Source organism: Oryctolagus cuniculus, chromosome 12 (genome assembly GCF_051225735.1).
Source record: "Oryctolagus cuniculus isolate XC-2025 breed Fujian yellow rabbit chromosome 12, ASM5122573v1, whole genome shotgun sequence".
Classification (NCBI taxonomy): domain Eukaryota; kingdom Metazoa; phylum Chordata; class Mammalia; order Lagomorpha; family Leporidae; genus Oryctolagus; species Oryctolagus cuniculus.
The window spans coordinates 15,546,827-15,568,720 of NC_142878.1; the positions used below are offsets into that span (position 1 = coordinate 15,546,827).

Here is a 21,894-nt window from a genome sequence, read left to right on the forward strand (position 1 = left end):
TACAAAAATCAGTTTAAAATGAATCAAAGATTTAAATGTAAGAGTAGAAACTATGAACACACTAGAAGAAAACAGAGGAGAAACACTTCAAGACATTGGCAAAGGCAACAAGTTTTTGGATTAAGATTCTTAAAACATAAGCAATAAGAGGAAAAATAGGTAAATGGGATTATATCAAACAAAGAAGACTTTGAGCAGTTAAAAAAATCAACAATGAAGAGACCACAAAGAAGCCACCAAAGAAGGAGGTCCTTTTCTCTGAAGGGAGGAGAGAGCTTCCACTTTGCTTAAAGCCTTGTTGAGCTACTCGATCCAAAATGCTTCTATAGATGAGGCAGCTCTTATCAAGAGCCTTGAGTGGTCACTGATGTCATATATAAGAGTGTTATTTGTTAAATAAGCAATAAGAGTCACTGGGCACTAACTTCCCAATGGGAGTTCCGTCCACAAAGAGTTGTTTCAAGAGACTTAGTAATAAAAATTATTCTCAAGAATCACTTCATTTTAGTGTATTAAAAGGATAGTATTATGTCTCATAAGTTATAGTCATGTCTAAGAGTTCACAAAATTGTCTTCTTTAAAGACAGTTAAGTTTCAAAAATGAAAGAATAAGGAGGAAGTAAGGGAAAAGAGGAAGGGGGAAAAAAGCAAAAAACACCTTTGAGAAAAGTAACAAAGAATAGCCCTTGTTTAGACAGTTGAGAAACAGTTCTCTTAATTTTTATTCCATCCTTTCTTTTTTCTTTCTTTCTTTCTGTTTCCTTTTCTTTCTCTGACCAAACAGGAAAAGAGGGAGAAAAAGAGGGAAGTGGTTGGAGAACAGGAGTGGTGGGAAGAATTACTAGGTTCCTAATGTTGCATTTACAAGATACGAACAATTCAAAAATTAAAAAAAGAACAAGTATCAATTATTCTCATGCATATCTAAAAAAATCAAAATGCTAGGGAATATCCATTTTATTTATTTATTTATTAATCTATTTATTTTTATTTTATTTTATTTATCCTTATACCAAAGACAGACAAGGATGGGGCAAAAAAGAAAATTATAACCCAATATCTTAATGGCCACAGATGCAAAAATCCTGAATAAAAAACTAGCAAACTGTATTAAACAACACATTAAGTGGATCATCCACCATGATCAAGTGGGATTTATCATTGGGATGCAAGGATAGTTCAACAAATGGAAATCAATAAATATATATTAACAGAATGAAGAACAGAAACATATGATCTCATTTGATGCAGAAAAAAACATTTGAAAAAAATTGACTGTTTTTACAAATATGTGAAGGACATGAAATAGAAAGCTAGTCTCTTTAATAAATATGTTAAGAAAACAAGATTTCTCCATCCAGAAGCATTGGATCAAGCCCTTATTTCATGACATATACAAAAATCAACTTAAAATGGATTAAAGTTTCATATATAAGACTAGAAACTGTCAACCACCAGAAGAAAACATACAGAACAAACTACATGACATTGTTCTGGACAACATTTTTGGATTTGACAGCAAAAGCACAGGCAGCAAATGCAAAAATAGACAAATGGGATTGCATTAAACTAAAAGCCTTCTGCTCAACAAAGGAAGCAACTAAATGTTCACAAACAGTATATAGATTGGGAGAAGACATTTGTGAGTCATAATTCAGTAATGGGTTCATATACAAATTATATAAGGAGCTCAAACAACTCAACAGCAAGAAAGCAAATAAACAAAAAAATGCAATAAAAAAACAAGGCAAGAGACCCAAACAGATATTTCTCACAAGAAGACATCCAATTGGCCAACAGGTACATATGTAAAAATTCTGAATACAGCTAATCATTAAAGAAGTGCAAATTAAAACCACAAAGTTAGATTATCTCATACCTGCCAGAAGGCTATTATCAAAAAGATGTGTGATAACAAGTATTGGTGAGGATATGAAGAAAAGGGAATATTTCCAAACTGTTGGTGGGAATATAAATTAGTACAGTCATTAGGGAAAACTGTATACAGATTCCTCAAAAAGTTAAACATACAATCAACATATGTTCCAGGAAATCCAATTTTGAGTATTTATCCAAAAGATTTGAAATCAGTTTGTTGAAGAGATGTTTTTACTCCCATGGTTCATTGCAGCAATATTAAGAATTGCCAAATTATAGAATCTGAGTGTCAATCAACAGATGAATGCACAAAGAAAATATCATATACCCATATACACAATCAAATATTATTCAGCCTTAATAAAGGAAGGAAATTCTGCTATTTGCCACAACATGGATGGAATTAAGTAACATAGCACTATGATATGCAAAATAAGCCACCCACAGAAAAATCAATACTGCATGTTCTCATTATGAGGGACATTAAACAGACAAAACTCATTTTGAACAGAGAATTGTCATTATTAGAGGCTGGAAGAGATGGAGAGGATAGAGGGGATAGGGATAATAAGTACCAAAATCTGAGTTAGACTGGAAGAATAAATCCCTAGTATTACAAAGCAAAGTAGGAGACATGTTCCATGATGACCTAGTATGTATTGCATGAACAAAGACAAGAAAGAAGACCCAAGCCTGCAATCATAAGGTTATGTCAGAAAAGAGTTAATGTTGATTACCCTAGTTTGAACAGTATACAGTATGATGTGTTAAAACATCATACCATAACCCACAAATGTGTACAATTATTGCTAATACAATTTTGAAAAAAAACTAAACAACTTACAGAAACAGTGCATAGAATGGTGGTTACAGAGGCTGGGGTCGGGAGAGGTGCCACAGAATGGGACAATGATGGTCAAAGGGTTCAAATTTCAGTTACTCAAGAGGAATATGGTTTTCCTGTTTTGAACAGTTTGGTGAATATAGCTAATAATAAAGTAGTGTATAGATCAGAGAGTAAATTTCAAATACGTTGAACAATAAACTACTAAGTACTCAAAAACATGGTTAACCATTTAAGAAGAAAAATTAGATAGCTACCTCACTTCCTACAAGATAAATTCCAGTGAATTAGACTGGGTATCAGACACGGCACTTAAGACACTGCTTTGGAAGCTTGCATCGCATATTGAAATGCCTGGGTTTGAGTCCTGGCTGATTCTAATTCCAATTTTTTTAATGTGTCCCATGAGAGGTATGATGTTATGGCTCAAATAGTTGGTTCTGTGACGTCCACATGAAAGAGCCAGACTGGGTTCTGAATCAAAGCTGTTGTAGGCATTTGGAGAGTTGATCAATGGATGCAAGTAAGATGTCTCTTTGGAACATCATTACTCTGGATTTTGAGGACAGGACAAAAAAAAAAAAAAAGACAAGAACACATCTTTTGTAGAAAATTTATATTCTCATGGTGACTTTCCCATCACCTCAGATAGCAAAAGGTATTCGATAAAGAAAAAATGTGGGCCGGCACCGCGGCTCACTAGGCTAATCCTCCGCCTGCGGCGCCGGCACACTGGGTTCTAGTCCCGGTCAGGGCGCCGGATTCTGTCCCTGTTGCCCCTCTTCCAGGCCAGCTCTCTGCTGTGGCTAGGGAGTGCAGTGGAGGATGGCCCAAGTGCTTGGGCCCTGCACCCCATGGGAGACCAGGAGAAGTACCTGGCTCCTGCCATCAGATCAGCGCGGTGCACCGGCCGCAGCGCGCCTGCCAAGGCGGCCATTGGAGGGTGAACCAACGGCAAAGAAAGACCTTTCTCTCTGTCTCTTTCTCTCTTGCTGTCTACTCTGCCTGTCAAAAAAAAAAAAAGTCTCTGGGACAGAGACATCCTTGATAGTGCTGAAGAGCAGGAGGAAACTTACCACACTGGAAGCATGATGAGAGAGAACAGGAGGGTACAACAAAAAGCTCACAGAGAGATAGAATTAAAAATAAGTCTATTTTAATGCAAAATATTTTTGAAAACAAGTTTTCACAATTCACATTTTCAGTACTGTTTGGAAGTTCCCTCATAGCTGTATGAAAGAAGCAGCTAGAATCACAGGACCCAACACCCTTGAGTAGGGAAAGGATGTCAAGGAGAAGCTGGCCCTCAAAATGGTCAGGGATCTGCTCTAATTTGAGAGATGTCCAAGAGCAAGGTACAGGACATCACATGGTCTCTTTGTAATGGGAAGACAAATAAGTCGCTGTATGAGGTATCACTGTACAATGTCAATGAGGGAGGAGGTTTGAAAAGAAGGCCTAAACGTCCTTCTAAGGAAGGGAAGAATGATTGTGCTGGGAGAGGGGGATACAAAGAAAAGCAAGAGCCTGAATTTAGAGCCAGACAGTTGATTTTTCTCCAGCTTTTAGAGACAAAGAAGGCATAGATTATTTACAGTGACCTAAACATTGATGAACTCCGGTTCAGGCATCATATCCCTAAACAAATATATACTTTATTGGAAATATAAGCTTCATATTGGCATAATCCCTTCTGGAAAGCAATTCATCAAAATTCTACTTAGTTATTTAAAAGTAACTGGGAGATAGTAACAAAACAATGGCTTTGTTAGGCATACCTGCACTCAAATCTCATGGACACCATTTCCTCTGTAAGCTTACCTTTGTTCCAGGGTAGACAGGTATTTGACGAGACCAAGGTTTATTATACAGCACAATTTCGGGGTTAAGTGACAGCCAAACTAATTAAATGACTTCATTTGAATCTTCTGAAACACACTTTAGATTAATTTAAATATTGTACTCAATCTTTAAAGTATAGGAATGAGCACCTTAAAACTTTAAAAGATTTTCAACAGCAAATGGAAACTTTGGAATACCTTATCTAGCAGATTTTGCAATACATTTCTCAAGCAAAGTATGAGTTGCCTTGTTTTGATAGAGATTACTCAACCTCATATTCCCAGGTGCTTTTTGGAGCAATTCAAATACATTTTGCAATACCCATTACCAAGTCCTAGCATCAGAGAAATGGTCCAGAGATATAAAATGCGTGGCAAGAAGAAAAGATCATGTGACAACGTATGCTTAATGGTGCAAGGTGAGACATTCAATGTCATCGAATGACTAGCAGACTGAAGACATGAATCGGGAAGAAGGGAGAGGGGCAATGAGTCCAAATTTTCACAGAAGAAAACTTCAATGCAGAGGAAAACAGAAATACTGTGATGGCACAAGAGTTCCTCAGGCAGCCAACATTTTTCTAGTTCTTCAAAAAGGTTTGTCTACCCACATTTCAAAGAACTCACGTTCTACTTTTGGATGGTGTATGTGCCCTATTCAGAGCATTTTCTCACATGGCATGATGGGTGCACAAAATAGGCTCAGTCTATTGTTAAGTTCAGTGAAGCTGAAGTTAGTTAACGCAAGCTCGAGTTAGCCCAAGTTTCAAGTTCAAGTTGCCAGATTTAAAATGACCTTTAATCATTACAAGAACATGATTGCTCTCAAATTTCATTGTAAGTGGTCACTGGACTACTTCACCAAGTCGTCAGAGATAAGGATCAATGATTTCCCAGAATAAGGCTGAACTGACGTGCAAACCTACGTCATGGACAATTCATCCACTGCCATAGATCTTCATCTATCCTAGATAAAGCAAAAGCCTTCATTGATTCTGACACTGCAATGGCTGGACACGAATAGGAAATGGGTTCCAGAGGCACTAAATGGTGGCTGACCCTTAGGCAACTACTGAATACTTGAAGTAAGGTGAGAGCCATGGTCAGTATTCAATGGTGAGAATAATCCAACTTAGAGGTCTCAGAAATACAATCAGCTTGACTAGTTTCTCAAGCATATAGCCAGTGGCAGCAACCTAAGCACTCTACTGCCTTTACAATGGGGATTTCAACTTTAGTGTTCTCAGCTGTGCCAGACCTCCTCTATGCTCATGCCTTGGTGCAGACAATTATGGACTTATAATTAATAGTGCAACTTAGAACTTCTTGACTTCCTGATGTTACCAGTGATAATATGAACTCTGTAAAACTTGTACTTCAAAATTTACATTTTTAATCTTTTCCTAGGTTAGCAACGAGTACTACACTCATGGTGCTGGGCAACAGCAGCAAACCATAGTTCCCAGTCAGTCACACCATCATGAGGGTGGACAACTGATGCTTGACAGTGCACTGTATTGGTAAGCAAGCATGTTAAGTATGCTAAGTGTATGCTAAGTGTATAAGAATGTTAAGTATGCTTTTTCAACTTGGGATGCTTTCAATTTACAATGAGCATATTAGGAAATAATTCCATAGTAACTCAAAGAGCATCTCTGTACTTATTTACTTAAACATACTGTCAGGGTTACATATCCCACCCTTGGCTTTCCGTATTATAAAATGACCCAACAAGTACAACAAGAAAAAGTGAGAGGAAGAAAAGCCTGTTTTGCCCCACGGGGGAGGATGGAAGGTGACCCACAAAGGCAGCACTCACATTTGCTCTTATTCTTATCAAAAACCATTTATATACACACATATCTTCATTTTATAAAGAATTATATAGAATATACATATGCATTAATTTAATGAAATTATCAGAGTTTTGAATAACTTACTGTTTTGTGTCCAAACATCAAAATTAATCTATGGCTATGTGTACTTATTTTTAATATCAAGGCCAACATTTTCAGATTAGACAATTTCTAAGAAGCCACATGAAACAGCAAAGCTGCTAAGCACATGTAGAATATGGTGATAGATCTGTAGTTGGAGATTTTATTTACGGCGTCTTGTCCATGTCCACATAAATCTGAAGAATTGCTTCAAAAATGTGTAGTTCTAAATAAAGATCTAAGGAATATATCTAGACTACAACTGAATAAAAAGTTACATATTTTGTAATACATTTACTGACCTAAGAGACTGTTTGAGTGGTATAAAGAATGAATTTCACCAGAGAGGTCTTGTTTTAGGTAATTTTACAAAATTTAGTATTAAAAGCTTCCTGTGGCTTATTATGTTTTATTTAAATCCTACATACAAATTTATAGATCAAGAGTTAGCTAAAGTTATATTTTTCTAACTCATGCCTGTTTTACGATGCTAAGTCCAACAGTATCAAATGGAATTTATTAAAGTGCTTTCATGCATATTATATAATTCTATCAAAAAGTTAAAGTTCTTTGCTTTTAAAAGATATATAAGAAAATAATACAAAGATAAAAATGGAGAGGACCTAAAAAGGATGTTTTGTTTAAAAGCCAAAAAATTGTCAATTAGTTTTTTTTCTATATTTGTTTCTTTTTGCTCTCACATGCGCATACACACATGTGCATCTATGCACACACACACGTATACACATACTGGATTCTTCTACTTCGGATTATTTTTTGGGTGGGTGGGAGCAAGCAAATGGCTCCTCATTTTATGTTCACAAGATTCCCAGATAATTTTTTGTACAACCAATGTATCTGTCAGGACCTCCTGAATTTTGCAACCACAGCTCTCATTTTCAGGTAAAAATATCACATACTGCAAACCTTCCAAAGAAACCTAGGATAGACTTTTTAAAGCAGTACCATGTCTTGGATGACATGTGTCTTTTTTTTCCCTATAGTTAAAAATGTTGCTAAAACCCAAACTTCATGCTATATACTGTGGTTTTCAGAAAGTCACTTGACATTTTATATTTAAGGATATGTCAAGGACTGTATAAAGATGGGAAGAGAGGAGCTGCTCAGCTCCAAACAAAAACGAAAAGATATGGAAATGGAAAAGCCAGTTGCCTCGTTTGACCAGTACATGCTCTATATATGTACTGAAATATCACACTGCACTCCATAAAAATGGATAAATAGTACTTGTTATCAAAATTTTCAAATAATCACATTAGTAATTTCTTTTACTTATCTTGAAGCAATAAAAGTCACACTGGTGTGGTATTAAATGTACAGTGCTTTGATTTCACTTATAGCTGTTGAAATCTTAGCTAAAATTCTCCCGACTCACACATTTTGACACAAACCTTTTCTCCAAGATATCCACATTTGTTCCACTCAAAACAATAAGCCACTTCTAAAAGGCCTCAAGGGTATTTGTGTAGGCCAGGAGATGGAAAAAGACACACATGCACACCCAAAACACAATTCTAAAACAGAACAAAAATCAGCACAAAATCAAAGAAAGAGAGAGAGGGTTTTAAGTACACCCTTTACCAAGGCAACTTTCAAGATAACTAACACTAGCAGTGCTGGTACATTGGCAGGGGGATCAGGCGGTTTCCAGGGCAGTGAGGGAAGCCAGACTTCCTCCTCCAGGCGCAGGAAGGTACCCTAGCTTTCCAATTTGAGTGACTGCATTACGAGACCAAGAGAAAGAGGTTCTCATCAGGAAGCCTCTCACCTAGTCATTCCCATAAATATTCGTGGCACTACCTCAAGAAAACTCCATGGAGACTATACCCTATAATCTGCACAACAGACTTTTTTTGAACTGCACAAATTGCTTTAAATTTTATTAAATCCTCTGCACTGCCGGGGCAATATTAATTACAGGCCTTTGTGGCTATGATATGGGGAATCCGTCCTAAGGGAATGACAGCCCAATTACATATAATCAATCCTAGGAAGCTATTTTCAACTGCTTGAGGACTATTTATAGTAGCAGTAATGCCCACATCTTACGGTTATGAGACTTTCTTTTTCTGTAATGATCACAGTATTTCATGGATGCTTCCTGATTAATCTAAAGGTATGATCTCACTTATCAAAATCATTTCAAGTGATAAATTCAATGCCAGTGCACCATGCATGCCAAAGAGGCAGACAGACCTGAGCCCATACAGCACCGTCCCATCAGGGTGAAGGCGGATCATGCGGTTTTTCACTGTCACTCCATGCACAAATGACTTTTTGTCATTTAAGAAATACGTGTCGGGCACCCATAGCTGATCAGCCACGCGATTGTCAAGCGTGAGGTTGAGAGGGATCCCAGAATAGGCGAGCCTTTTATCTCTCCAATATTGTTGAAAGTACATGGTTAAGGTATAATCCTGAGGGGGAAAGAAAAGACAAAAATTAGTTTGTGCTCAATCAAGGTGTATTTCCCCCCAAGATTGGCCAAATTGAAATCCAAACTTCATAACAGACTAGGATAAATGGATGTCATTTATAGAGGATGGGAAGCAGGGGTTGCTTTCTTATGAGGGCAAACACCAGGTTTAATTTGTACATGAATAGATATGTGTCATGGATATTAATCCTGTTTTACTGACTAGACAAGTTTGCATTTCAGAGATAACCACAAAGAAATAAAGACTCCCCAGCCCCGGGCCAAATGACCATAAAATCAGGCTGCTGGCAGGGAAGCTGACCAGTCTCCTAAGTATTCTATCTCCCACCAGGCAGAGAGGTGCTTTAACCTCCCAAGACAGATGAGCGCTACCTACAAACTCTCCCTGCAATTTTAGCCACTTTCCTCTGTTCTGACCTCTATGAGGGCTATAAATACAAGCCATCCATAAACATCCTTGGAAGCCAGTGGCCTGTGGGAGTTCTCTAGCACGATCCATCATATTTTCTTTTTTTCCCAGCTTGCCGTGACCATTTCTACATTAACTGGGCCATAACATCACCTGGAGATGATGACACAGTAATCTGGGGAACATGGGAGCCTGAAGCCACCAAAGAACACTGGAGATGAGCCCTCATGCTGTCCAATGGGCTGGTCAGCAAAGGAAGCAATGCTCTAGGCAGGGACACTACTTTCTTTTCTTCTTATGCAAAGCAGTTAGTTCAATGAGATGAAAGTGGGGAAAAGGATAAGTATGGAAAAAAATGCCTTTAATTTTTTTTTATTTTTTATCGCTCTCCAATTTTATAATGACCAAGTCCGAAAATCTGATGATATTCACAACACATCCTGAATCCTACCATGGAAGCTGAAAAAAAAAAAACAAAGGTTAGAAGGTAAACTCTCCAACAAGGCAGGGAGAGTCACAGCTGTTCCATAGAAGGAGCTTTCTGCTCATGTCTGTAAAGACTTTCATATACAGACTATGAGAGTGGCACAGCCAATCAGGTAAATAATCCAGAAGATACAAGTATTCTCCTAGTCCATCCAGCATTGCTTTTGCTGCCTCGAAGGGCTTTCTCAGTGTTGCTGATCCAACAGTGCCTGTTCATTATGCTTCTTAACAGTGTAAGAGTACAGGAGTTTGTGAAATGACAAAGGGAAGACATCGACCTTCAGGTGTGCACACTAAGAGGAGTTAACAAAATCTATACACCCTCAGTGACTGTAGACAATACTCATATGTTTTAAAACTGGAAGGTCCACAAAAATCAGAGGAGATGAGGGGGCAAAAATCCATATGGGTGGGAGAGCTTTGGGAGAGGTTTTACCTGTACTTTGGAGAGAGGCAACATTTGAGTAGATGAGACGAAACATATTCCCTCCTCTCTCAAACTTACACCCAAGCATTTCCATGCATGAACAGTCATCATCATTCCCACTACCAATGAGAAATTCTCAAAGGGGAAGGCATTTGACCTAGTGGTTAAGATGTCAGTTGGATTGTATGCATCCCATTTATAGTGCCTGGATTCATACCCTGATTCCACTCCCAATTCCAACTTCCTGAATGTGCACCTTAGGAGGCAGCAACGATGACTTAAGTATTTGTCACACACGTTTGGGGCCTAGGTTTATTTCCTGGCTCCCAACTTTGGCCTGATCCAGCCCTGTTTGTATGGGCATTTAGGAGAGTCAACCAGAGGATAGTAATTCTGTCCTTCTGTCTCTGTATATCTCTTTCCATCTTAAATAAATAAATAAATAAAAACTTTTAAAAAGATTCTCACAGAGCAGGTGGCATGAAACATGTTAGCAATATAGTGGGGAACAGACAAAGATCTGGGAATATCACTTTGACAGAACTCATGGGAAACCCTTGGAGGCTGGTTTTTCTACAGTGCAGGTTTCATGGACTGGTGGGCAAAGCTGGACTCCATAGCAGTGCCCACAAGGTTGAAAAACTTGAATGCCAGCTTTGAAGTCAAAGAAAAGTCACCAGCTACATATAGTAGAGTAAATAGAGTGGCATAACCAAGTGTGCTAATTATTTGTGTATTTTATTTTCTGTATGCTGATTGGTTGACATCTGAGACTTGGCTCACCCTAAAGGAATCACCCATCCCAGGGCAAACCAGTTCCTAGAGAGCAAAAATGCTCCTGGGAGTAGATCTTCCATATGAAAACCCACCAATGCAGAGTTCACACCCTTAACCACTTCCATTATTGGGTTCTCACATTCCAGTTCCTTATCACCTTCCCTAATGTCTTCAAGTCCAGGTAATAGAGAACTAATTCGGGGCAGCTCCTATGCCTCAGACGCCTGAAATGATTTGAACCAGTCACTCTGAGCCTGCTTGCCCTGCCATGTCCATTTACTCCCATGGAAAGCAAAGTTGAGACCTTGGTCCCTAGTTTTCCATTCTCCCTCTGCCTCATGGCCCACCTTGTGTGGCTCACCCCATGGTAGGGCGCCCCTTCCTTTTGATCACAGTAAGGAATAAATTATCCTTCCAATGGCAGATTTCTCTTGATCTGTTAACCTTACCACACTAATAATAAAAGCTATATTTTAAAACACAAGGCTGTGGTGAGGAAGATCAGTTTTGCAATATTGAGTACAACCTCTAGGAGGGATGAAGGGCAGAAGCACTCAGGGAAATGGGGAATGCTCCTTGGAAGGGAAGTGGGGGAAGTAAAGTATGAGGAGAGGCACTGGCTAACCATATCCTGAAAGGACCACAGAGACTACTTTGGTGAAAAGCATCAGGCTGAGAATACACCTCTACCTTGCACCATCACACCCCCTCCCTTACTGTTAACTTTGGTCGAAGCAGGTAATGCACTTTAACTGGAACATGCAAACTTGTGATGGCATAACAGGGGAATAAATTAGCTGTAGTAATTAAAGGATTTTCTATTTGAATACAGTGCTCCAAATTAAATGCTTCTTGGAATAAAAGAGTTTTTACTTGTTTCCTTCTTTAATTCCTAGCCGCACAGCCTCACTCCTGAGTCATGATGTCTAGCACTCTTGTTGGAGGCCCTTTATGACTGGCTTGCAGATGATTTTCCAGGAGAAAGGGGAGAACACGTCAGTCTGCACTGGAGCCCCAAGGACATTCACAGTCTGAAAGCTCAGGATCACAGTCCTATTTTGGCCCATTGCTCTCCGCACCACCAATAGTGCAGTTCAGTGTGGGTCTTGGATGCTGGCTGGAGGGAACTGAGTTTATTTGGGGGGGAAGAACTTACATAACAGAAAGAGGAAAAAAATAATATTTCAATCCAAACCTGCTTCAACTCCTTCAGGGCACAGGCAATGACATCAATGTGGACACTAATCAGTAGCCAACTATTTTCCCCTACAAAAACCTGTTGACAAACGGAAGAGGGCAGTGTGGTGGTCCAAGCCTCCCCTCAATGTCTTGTGAAGTTTAGAGGCAGCTGGTGGAAGATTTTGTTGTTAGAGAGAACATTGCTGCCTCTTACAATGGGCAATAATGAACACTGAATGGAACAACAAGGGCAGCTGTTGATGCGTTTTGATCCTTCAGTATGCATTATTTCACACCGATGAAGACATAGAAATTTAGAGGGCTGAAGTCATCTTCCCCTCATCTGCCTTCCACCCCCTGTAAGCCTGAGTAACTGGGCTTCGAAGTTGGGGTTGCCTCCCTCCATGACTTGGGTCTGCAGCTGGAATTTCTGTATGGAGACTAAAGCCAAATGATCTTGGTAGGGTGAGATTTACAAAGATTACTTGGGGAGTGGAGAGTTGAGTCATGGGAGTTTTTCTTCATGTGCAGTAATAAGAAACATAGCACCATTGCAACCCCCATCTTCACAAATACTGCTTAGCACAGCTGCTATACACAGATGCCTTCTGCAATGGTGGTTTTCTTCAGGGGTCTCTAGAAAAGCTGTAGATATTTATATTTAGAGTGACGCATCCCTGACACAAGATAAGAGTACAACCCAAGAAAATGCAGTCTGTGTGGGATGGAGAACCCATTGGAGTTTAAATTTTAAGCCATTCACAGAAACAGAAGATACTTCCAGACAAAGAAAATGCCAGGAATTTAGAGGAGTCCTAGTAGTGGGCACTGGACTCCCCATTGAACATGACATGGATATGGGGAACAGCTCTGCTCTTCAACCTGAAAGCTTAAGACATCAGGCAATATCAGATACGAAGGTAACAAATGGCTGGGAATGGTGAGGCCAATCAAACAACAGCCAAGCAGCACATCCTGGGATGGGGTGACCCCCATGCTCACAAAGTACTAAGGTGATAAGAATAGACACCATCTAAGAAAGTCAACACTGTTCAGAGAATGAACCACACCTCTGCAGACCTGTTGCCAGAGTCCCAAAGTACACAAGAAAGGCCTCTTCATGCAAACACCATTGAGGCATTTGACAAATATTTACTGAGTAGCTCCTACGTTCTAGGCAATGTCCTGCAGGCAGAGACGAAGCAGATACAGTACAGGCTCTCAGGGGCTGGCCATCTGGCAAAGGTACCCATAATTCAAAAGGCATCGGGATTAAGTGATAGATGAAATATAAAGAAGTTTAAGAGGCTCAAAAGGAAACCATTTCTGGATAAAATGGAACAAGGGTGACTTCCTAGAAAAAGAACCACGCTGCTTAAATCTTGAAGAGGTGCTAGATTTGGACATCTGGACAAACTGGCTCCGAGTGGTCACTGCCACCACAGATGTCTTCACAAAGCACAGAGCCAGGAGGACACGGCAGAGGAGGTGGCTCCACAAGGCCATTAGGAGCATCTTCAAATTCAGTGTAACTGAGGGAGGCCCTGTAGTGACAAAAGTGGGCCCAGCAGAGGTCCTGAAATGGCAATCCTCAACTGAAGGTCTATTGGAGCTTTTGATGGTTCTGGAAATCACCAGTGGTCCCGGTGAGTCTTCTGGTGGTCATGGTATAGTAGCAACCCCACTCCTTGTGATGTCACTGAGATCGCACAACCCTGACTTTTTCTATTCTGGTTGGTGATCTACATAGGGATAAGGAGGAGCTTTTAGGCAATCTGGGTGCTGAACTTCCTAACACATGAAGAGCCTCCACCAGAGTAGCAGGAAGTGATGACTGTTGCCTCCTTTCCCACCTCTTCCTTTTATGGTAGAGATGAAACTCCTAGATGGAGACATAAAAGAGGACAGGTATGTGGGAGAACGGGGCCAAGACGAGGGGTGGGCATGCGAAGAAGCAAGACCCAGGGAGGAAGCAGGACTTAGGGAAGTAGTGGGAGTCAGGGAAGAGCAACATGTGGGAAGCATGGTCCAGGGAGGAGCATGCACCACCCCCGCCTGCAGTGGGTATAGGAACCTTGCACTGGGTGGGTGGCCCAATTAGATCAACATACATAGGAAGAGACAGGCTGTCTGCTGACACTGATTTCTTGGCTCTGGTGCAAGCAGCAGTATCAGCACATCTAGACCGAGTGCTTTGGCAGACGTGAGAGGGGTATTGGCTGAGAGGTCAGAGCTCACAGAAACAGAAGCAGTCAAAGGGTGTTGCAACCACAGAGCTTTCCATCCAGGACATACAAAATCACCTGCACTGAGCGAAATTCTCGATAGAGTAATGCTCTACTCCTCACACCACCCCAAATTTAGCAGCTCTGGTTCAAATTCTAGACTCAAAAAGTTCATCCTAGTTATAAATTCATGTTACTCGACTTTATGTATTGAGGGAGGGTTGACATTTGCGAATTTACGAATTCAAGAATTCGTAAAATATCTCTCCTATAAATTAGTTTACACATGGAGTATATGAGCACCGGTAATGACTCACATCCATTTTGTTAGCAGGGATCTCAACACTCTCATCTGACTTCTGATTAAGGAGCAGAAACAGGGTGCCACCAACTATTTGGAAAGCTCTAGGTAAAGCCATTGGTTGTGTGGTGCTCAGTACACCCTACCAAGGCCTCACTACTCTCAGTATTCCAACCACAAATCCTCATCAGGGAAGACCATCAGGGAAGCCTATGCAGAATTATTTTACTTGGGCACCTAGGATCCTAGGCCAGGCTTCCAGAAGTGGAGACTATTCCATATCAGATTACAATGACCAATGAGGGGTGAGTGTGAGCCCTGACCTTCTGGGCCACTTCTCTACCAGGTTCATGTGTGCCTGAGACCACTGTTGGTACAGGAGAAATCTTCCAGCACCTCTGGTGTGAACTGTACAGACTGCTACAGTCACTGCAGCCCTGGGGTATGGGATTCAATGGAGAGTGTTTAGTCAGTAAGAGGAAAACCCAAAGGTATCTTCATCTGAATCCTCCAACCCACTGAGAATTGATACTCTCTGGGTTATACTATATAAATGTGACTTATTTCATTTAATTATAGTTGGTTTGAACTGTGGTAGTTCATCAAAATCATTAGAGAAGATAAAGTGATAAAGTATATCTCTCTCTCTCTCTCTCTCTGACTCTCTCCCTCTCTTAAAAAGCATTTTGAAGAATTTAGGATGAGCCTAAGTAAGAGTTATCCTTTTAAAAAGGGTTTTTCTTTAAAAAATATATTACGAATTATTGAATCAAAGAGCCATTTATTCTTCTGAGACTCATTAGGGATCATAAAGCCCTTTGATAATCCAATGGAATCACAGTCCCTCTTCAAAGGAAAACGTATTATGTCTATATTTGTTGGGCTGTCAAATCAGTCATTAGGATACAGCGAAGTTCACCAAGGTACATGTTCTCACATGCTCCAAATACTTTCATAGAGGGTAGCAGTCCTAGCAGCTGGGGTTCTACAAATTTGTTAAGTCATTTGTTCAGAATTTGTACAATGTTTTGCCATTGGAAAAAAGATATGGCAAAAAGTGCTGTCAGGTTTTATCTTGATTACAAAACTCTGTTTTATGTAGAGATCAGAAGCCAGAATTCCTGGGTGAGATACCAGCTCTGGCCCAGACCCTGTGGTTGGGAGCCAGGGTACTGCTGTAATAGTGTGTGAAGCAGGAAGAGGTGGGCACTGCTAGCTCCCACAGCTCTAGAAGCAGCACAGACTTCTGGGGGTGGGGAGCAGGCATTTGGGAATATGAACCCCCTGCAGAAGCAACCAGCTATACACAGGTGACTGTCCTCTCAAAGTCTCCTGAGACCACAATCAGAAGATAGCAAAGCCTCAGTTCATCTTTAGGTATTATATAGTTCAAGCAGTTCAAAGAAGAAAGTTTCTCCCTGCTTGTACAAATCTCTTGGCATTTATCGTATTAAAATGACAAGAATACATATTTGAAAGTGGAAATATTGCTCATTATTCTGCAATTAAGTAATTGACTAGATTCCTCTGCACAGGAAATGAAGAAAAAATTGACTATCCTGGAGAAAGAAATGCAATCTCTAAACCAAATTTAAATATTTAACTGCAGCTGTGAAAACCACAGGACACCTGCATTTGCATCTGGTTCAGCAAGTTTATGAGACCAAACCTTGCAGGTAAGTTGTTCTCAGGTCACAGAAGATGGAAAATTATTCTGAGAAGCTTACATAAGGCCTAGATGGTAGTGGTGACTTTCTTTGCAGGCATTTCTATGATAATGTTAGGCAGGGGGAATCTTGACACTTCTATTGACAAAATTTATTTAGGACATTCGAATCCATTCTATTTATTGGCTTATAAATGAATATTCAACATTACAACCATCCCTCTTCCTACAACAGATTTGAATGGTATCTCTGTTTCCATTTGTTGGATCTGTGTGGCAGTACATAACAATAAAGCATGACTGAACGCTCTCTGCTTCCCTCTCTTCCTCTCCCGACCCACTTCTTGCTCCAAGTATTCACTGAGTATCCACCACAAGCAAAAAACTGTGCTGGGTGCCAGGGGCCCATAGACAAGGAGGGTATAATTGGTGCCATTTAAGTAGCTCACAATCCAGTGGGCAGACAAAAAGAGATGAAACAAATAATACTGCGGTGATGGATAGAAGGAGCCTTGAAATCAAACACATCCACGTCTCAAGTTGGCTTCTTGCTGGCCTGGCAAATGTGGGGAGCCCCTAGCTGACTTGAGCCTGATCCCCCTGTCTGGGAAAACTACTTGGTACATGCTCCGAAGAGCCTGGCACGGGGGAAGGCATGATATGCTGAGTCAGTATTAGAACCTGCTAAACCACTTAGGCCTAAAAGCCCAAATATGAAACTGGGCACAGGTAGATCACCTAAAGGCTAGTATAATGCTTATTGTTCTAGAAAGTCCCACACCTGGGACATTCCAAACTGCTAAGACAGCACGTTGTAAACTTTACCACGGAGCCTTTCATCATATCCCCAAACCACCTTATCAGTTAACGTGGCCCTCTGTACCTTCCTCAACAAGCAGCTGAAGAATTCTGCCTGCTGCCCAAGGGAATGACGCCTGGCCCACAAATCCCCGCCGTGTCAGGGCTGGCTGAACCCCCACTCCCTTTACTCCCACACTGTGTCTCCTACAAAGTAAAGTCTTTTCTGCTTTAACTGGATGCCTCACCACCTTCTTGAAACCCTAAAATTCCTAAAACCTAACAGTCAGTCAGTAGACAATAATGCATTGTTTTCTGTTGCTATAACAAAATAGATAACACTGTGGGCAATTTATACGTTTATGGGGCTCCTGAGTTCTGGGCAGCAGAGACATACAGGAGCATGGTTCTGGCCTCCTTCGAGGAACCCTGCACCCTACCAGGAAGGATGGAAGAGTGGAGGACAGCAAACACGCCAGCCTTGATAGCCTGGGTCTTTCTTCCTCTTCTTGTGACTCAACTAATGCCAGGATGGGAGCCCTACCCTTAAGCTCATCCAATTCTAACCACCTTCAAGGTCACCAACTATAAACACTAGCACCCTATGAATATGGAGATTAAATGAATTTTTAGGGGATGCACCCAAACCATTGCAAAGAGCACCAGGAGAGCTCAAAAAGTCATGGAAAATGAGCATTACCTTTTAATTCCTTCTTTCCATGAAATTTTGGAATCCGCTTTATATTTCAAGGCCATCTCACTAAATCCAGAGCTGGCAAGGGAAGAAGCTGGAGTGTAAATGAGGTAGAAGGTCACTAAGGGGACCGGTGCCATGGCACAGTAGGTTAATCCTCCGCCTGTGGCGCCAGCATCCCATATGGGTGCCGGTTCTAGTCTCAGCTGCCCCTCTTCCAATCCAGCTCTCTGCTATGGCCTTGGGAGGACAGCAGAGGATGGCCCAAGTGCTTGGGCTCATGTACCCACATGGGAGACTGGGAGGAAGCACCTGGCTCCTGGCTTTGGATTGGCGCAGCTCCAGCCAGTGCGGCCATCTGGGGAGTGAACCAATGGAAGGAAAACCTTTCTCTCTGTCTCTCCCTCTCACTGTCTGTGAGTCTACCTCTCAAATAAATAAAATCTTTAAAAAAAAAGTCACTAAGATTTTCTATTCTCCTTATACTGCTTCTACCTACCAAAGGTTCATAGTCTGCATTTTTTTTATTCATCCACTTAATGTTACCTTCATTAGAAGATGAATTAGTCACCTGTGTAAAATCTGGAAGGCCTGGTGAAAACAGATTTAAGTCTCCCAGTCCCCAAGAGGCACCTGAAAAACTGGCATAGATAGGAATTAGTTTGAAAATATGCTTTTCTTTCCAAGCATGAAAAGTTACCACAGACATTTTTTTTCTGGATTCAAATATGTTTGAAAAGCAAAATAATTGCACTGGCTTACATCTGAAGGACAAATAAATTATAGTATCAAAGGAAAGTGGGAGAATTCAACTTAAGCCAATGAAAACCAGGAAAATGTAAGAGAGATGGCCTTGGATAAATAAACTCTGCAGGCAAGAGTAGGTGCTTGTTCGCTAGTTTTTCAGGGTGTGTTGGAGCAGGATCGATCAGATTCTCTGAACTGGCATCTTTCCATGTGCCTCATGTGGCAAAGTTACCCAATCACTCTGAGCCCCAGCAACCTCTTGTGTAAAATGAGATCACAAACGCTCATTATACCAAAGTGCTGTACATAAGTGAAATAAAAGTACTTCTCATAACAAGCATTTGGAAAATTTTACCTCCCATCCCCTCATGCTAGAGCAGAGCTAACAACCTATGAAAGAAGCCCCTCCAATACCCAGGGAAAACGGCCCCTTTATCAGCTGGATCCAAGCTCCACTGTTCCATACCAAAGACAAGCCAAACTACACATATCGTAAGATACAGATAAATAAAACTCAGTTTAATGCAAGGACACTTCAAAAAGTTTGCTGAAAATGGAATAAAGGATGTTTCTTTTGGTGTGATTTTTTTAAGCTCCCTACTTATAAGAGATCTTCAAAAAGTTCATGAAATGTCCATATTATGGAAAAACTTTGCATGGGATTTGAAATAAACTTTTGCACCAAAATAGATGTACTTTTGATTTCATTTTCCACACACTAGCTGGGATTTCCCTTGTACTTGTGTATGGAATCCTCATGCTATATGAAGAAGGTTTCACTCTGCTTCTCACCTTCCAAGTTCCATCTTCTATTCCATATTCAAATGCAACATAGACACAAATTTGTTTCCTGAGAAGTATCAGGTCAGTAGATTTTTCATAAACCTTTTTTTTTTCGCTATGTGTCTGGAAACTGCAAATTAAAACTAGACACAATTTAAAAAACAATAGCCAGAGCAGTAATAAAACCAAAGCATCTCCATCCATTCTGCTCCAGCCTGACCTGCTAGGACTGACCCTGACCTAGGCCACCTCTGCTGTTCCCAGGCTTTCATGCCCTCTGCCCTACCCATTGTGCTTTGGAAAACTCACTTTATACTCCAGTGAACTCATATAAGGAACATTTTCACTAAACGTCTCCTCTGCAGACTCCTTTAATTGTTAAGTTGGTGCCAGACTGTAGCCTTTTTTTAGAGGAGGTTACTTATGCTCCCAAATCAAGCACCACAGAGCTGGGAGAGGAGCATCCTCCCCATCCCCTTCCTAAGCAGATTCTAGGATTTGTTTTTTCATTGGTGCCTCTGGTTCATTCTACTTTGCAGAGATTCCAGTGAATGAAACCAGCTTCCTTCTGAATATTTCTTTCAAGAGGTGCAAGATCAGTATTTCCAACATGAACTCACTGTCACTAGCTCCAATCTGTTGTCCATCCCATACCCTCCTCTACTGATTCATTCAGCCAAACCAAACCTAGAGGCCACACACTGGCTTACTCATTGTTTCTTATCCTAACCTCCGATACTCATTCAGTTACTATGTTTTCTTGATACTGTGTCCTAAATATATTCCACATCTAGAATCAAATCAAGCAATCAACAGCAGCAGAAACCAGAGTTGGAATGTTTCCACTGATACCAACAGGACAATGGATGAAGGGACGAGCTCCCTGACCTGCAAATTAAACTACAGAAGAACACTTACCCATAGTGAACACACTGACACCAGACCTCAGATATGGTATGGTCTAAATAGAATATATGGATTGTCGGAGGTCTCACACTCTGTATGGGAACAGATGTCCCGATTACACTCAAACACTGTATGAAGGCACTTAGGGAATGTGCTAGAAAATGGGGAATCACGGCATACTTTCCTTTCTTGTACTATTCTTAAATGCTTATTGATTTATTGATTTATTCATTCATTCATTTTCATCTACTTGAAAGGCACAGCAAAAGAGAGAGAGATGGTGAAGTTGTGTGGAGGGAAGAGGGGAGGGGAGAGGAGGGGAGGGGAGGGGAAGGGAGGGAATGGGAAGGGAAGGGGAGGGGAGGGAAAAGAGTAGATCTTCTAACTGCTAGTTCACTCCCCAAGGCTGGGCCAGGCTGAAGCCAGGATCCTGGAGCTCCATGGGTCACCCACGTTCAGTGGGAGGCACATGCACCTGAGCCATCATCTGCTGCCTCCTAGAATGCATTAGCTGGAAGCTGGTTTAGAAATGAGCAGCAGGCACTTTCATATCAGATGAGGGCATCCTCAGTGGCAACTTTACCCACTATGCCACAATGCTCACATTACTCTCTAAAAATATTATATATAATATATATGATATGAAAGTTACAGCACTAATTAAAAGTGTATGTATATATACATGCTTTTATTTTCCAGAAGCTATTTTTAATTAATAGGCTTCAAAAGAAAATACGGCTGGCGCCGCGGCTCACTAGGCTAATCCTCCGCCTTGTGGCACTGGCACACCGGGTTCTAGTCCCGGTCGGGGCACGGATTCTGTCCCGGTTGCCCCTCTTCCAGGCCAGCTCTCTGCTGTGGCCCAGGAGTGCAGTGGAGGATGGCCCAAGTACTTGGGCCCTGCACCCCATGGGAGACCAGGAGAAGTACCTGGCTCATGCCATTGGATCAGCGCAGTGCGCCGGCCGCAGCACGCTGGCCGCGGCGGCCATTGGAGGGTGAACCAACGGCAAAGGAAGACCTTTCTCTCTGTCTCTCTCTCTCACTGTCCACTCTGCCTGTCAAAAAAAAAAAAAAAAAAAAAGAAAAGAAAAGAAAAGAAAATACGTGATTCCTTAATATATTGTCCACCCAAAGGTATTCAGATAAATGGATTGTGAAAAACAGCTCTATTGGTTGGGCAGGGAATCCTTAATATCCCTGTCTTTAAAGATATCTGTACAACTGTTACCCCCAGAGATTGCTGAGTGACATGGCCACATTCCAATTGTGTGGCATTTATCAAGCTACACAACCCATGTCTCTGTGCTCTCCCCTTGTTTAAGCACAGTGCTTACAGATGATTATAAGGTTAAGCATTCTGATTTTAAGTGGTGAAGGTTATCTCTAGGGTTGTGTGGATTATGTTTGCATTGTTAGATTTGATGAACTGAGTATCACTGAAGATTACTTCCCTCTGTGTCTCTTCAAGAGGACAAGGCAAAAAGAAAACAAAAAACAAATGCTTAACGAGAAAGATATTTATCATAAAACAAGAA

The 21,894-nt window shown here is 40.9% G+C and overlaps 1 protein-coding gene across 2 annotated transcripts in view; it reads right to left on the minus strand.

Moving 5' to 3' along the window:
* GABRB3 (gamma-aminobutyric acid type A receptor subunit beta3) overlaps positions 1 to 21,894 on the minus strand; it is a 235,457-nt gene that overhangs the window by 62,925 nt on the left and 150,638 nt on the right. For both annotated transcript variants that reach the window (XM_089309248.1, XM_008269751.4), the window contains exon 4: positions 8,718 to 8,938. In XM_089309248.1, coding sequence (XP_089165374.1) covers positions 8,718 to 8,938 — 221 coding nt within the window. The remainder of the gene's footprint in view (positions 1 to 8,717; positions 8,939 to 21,894) is intronic.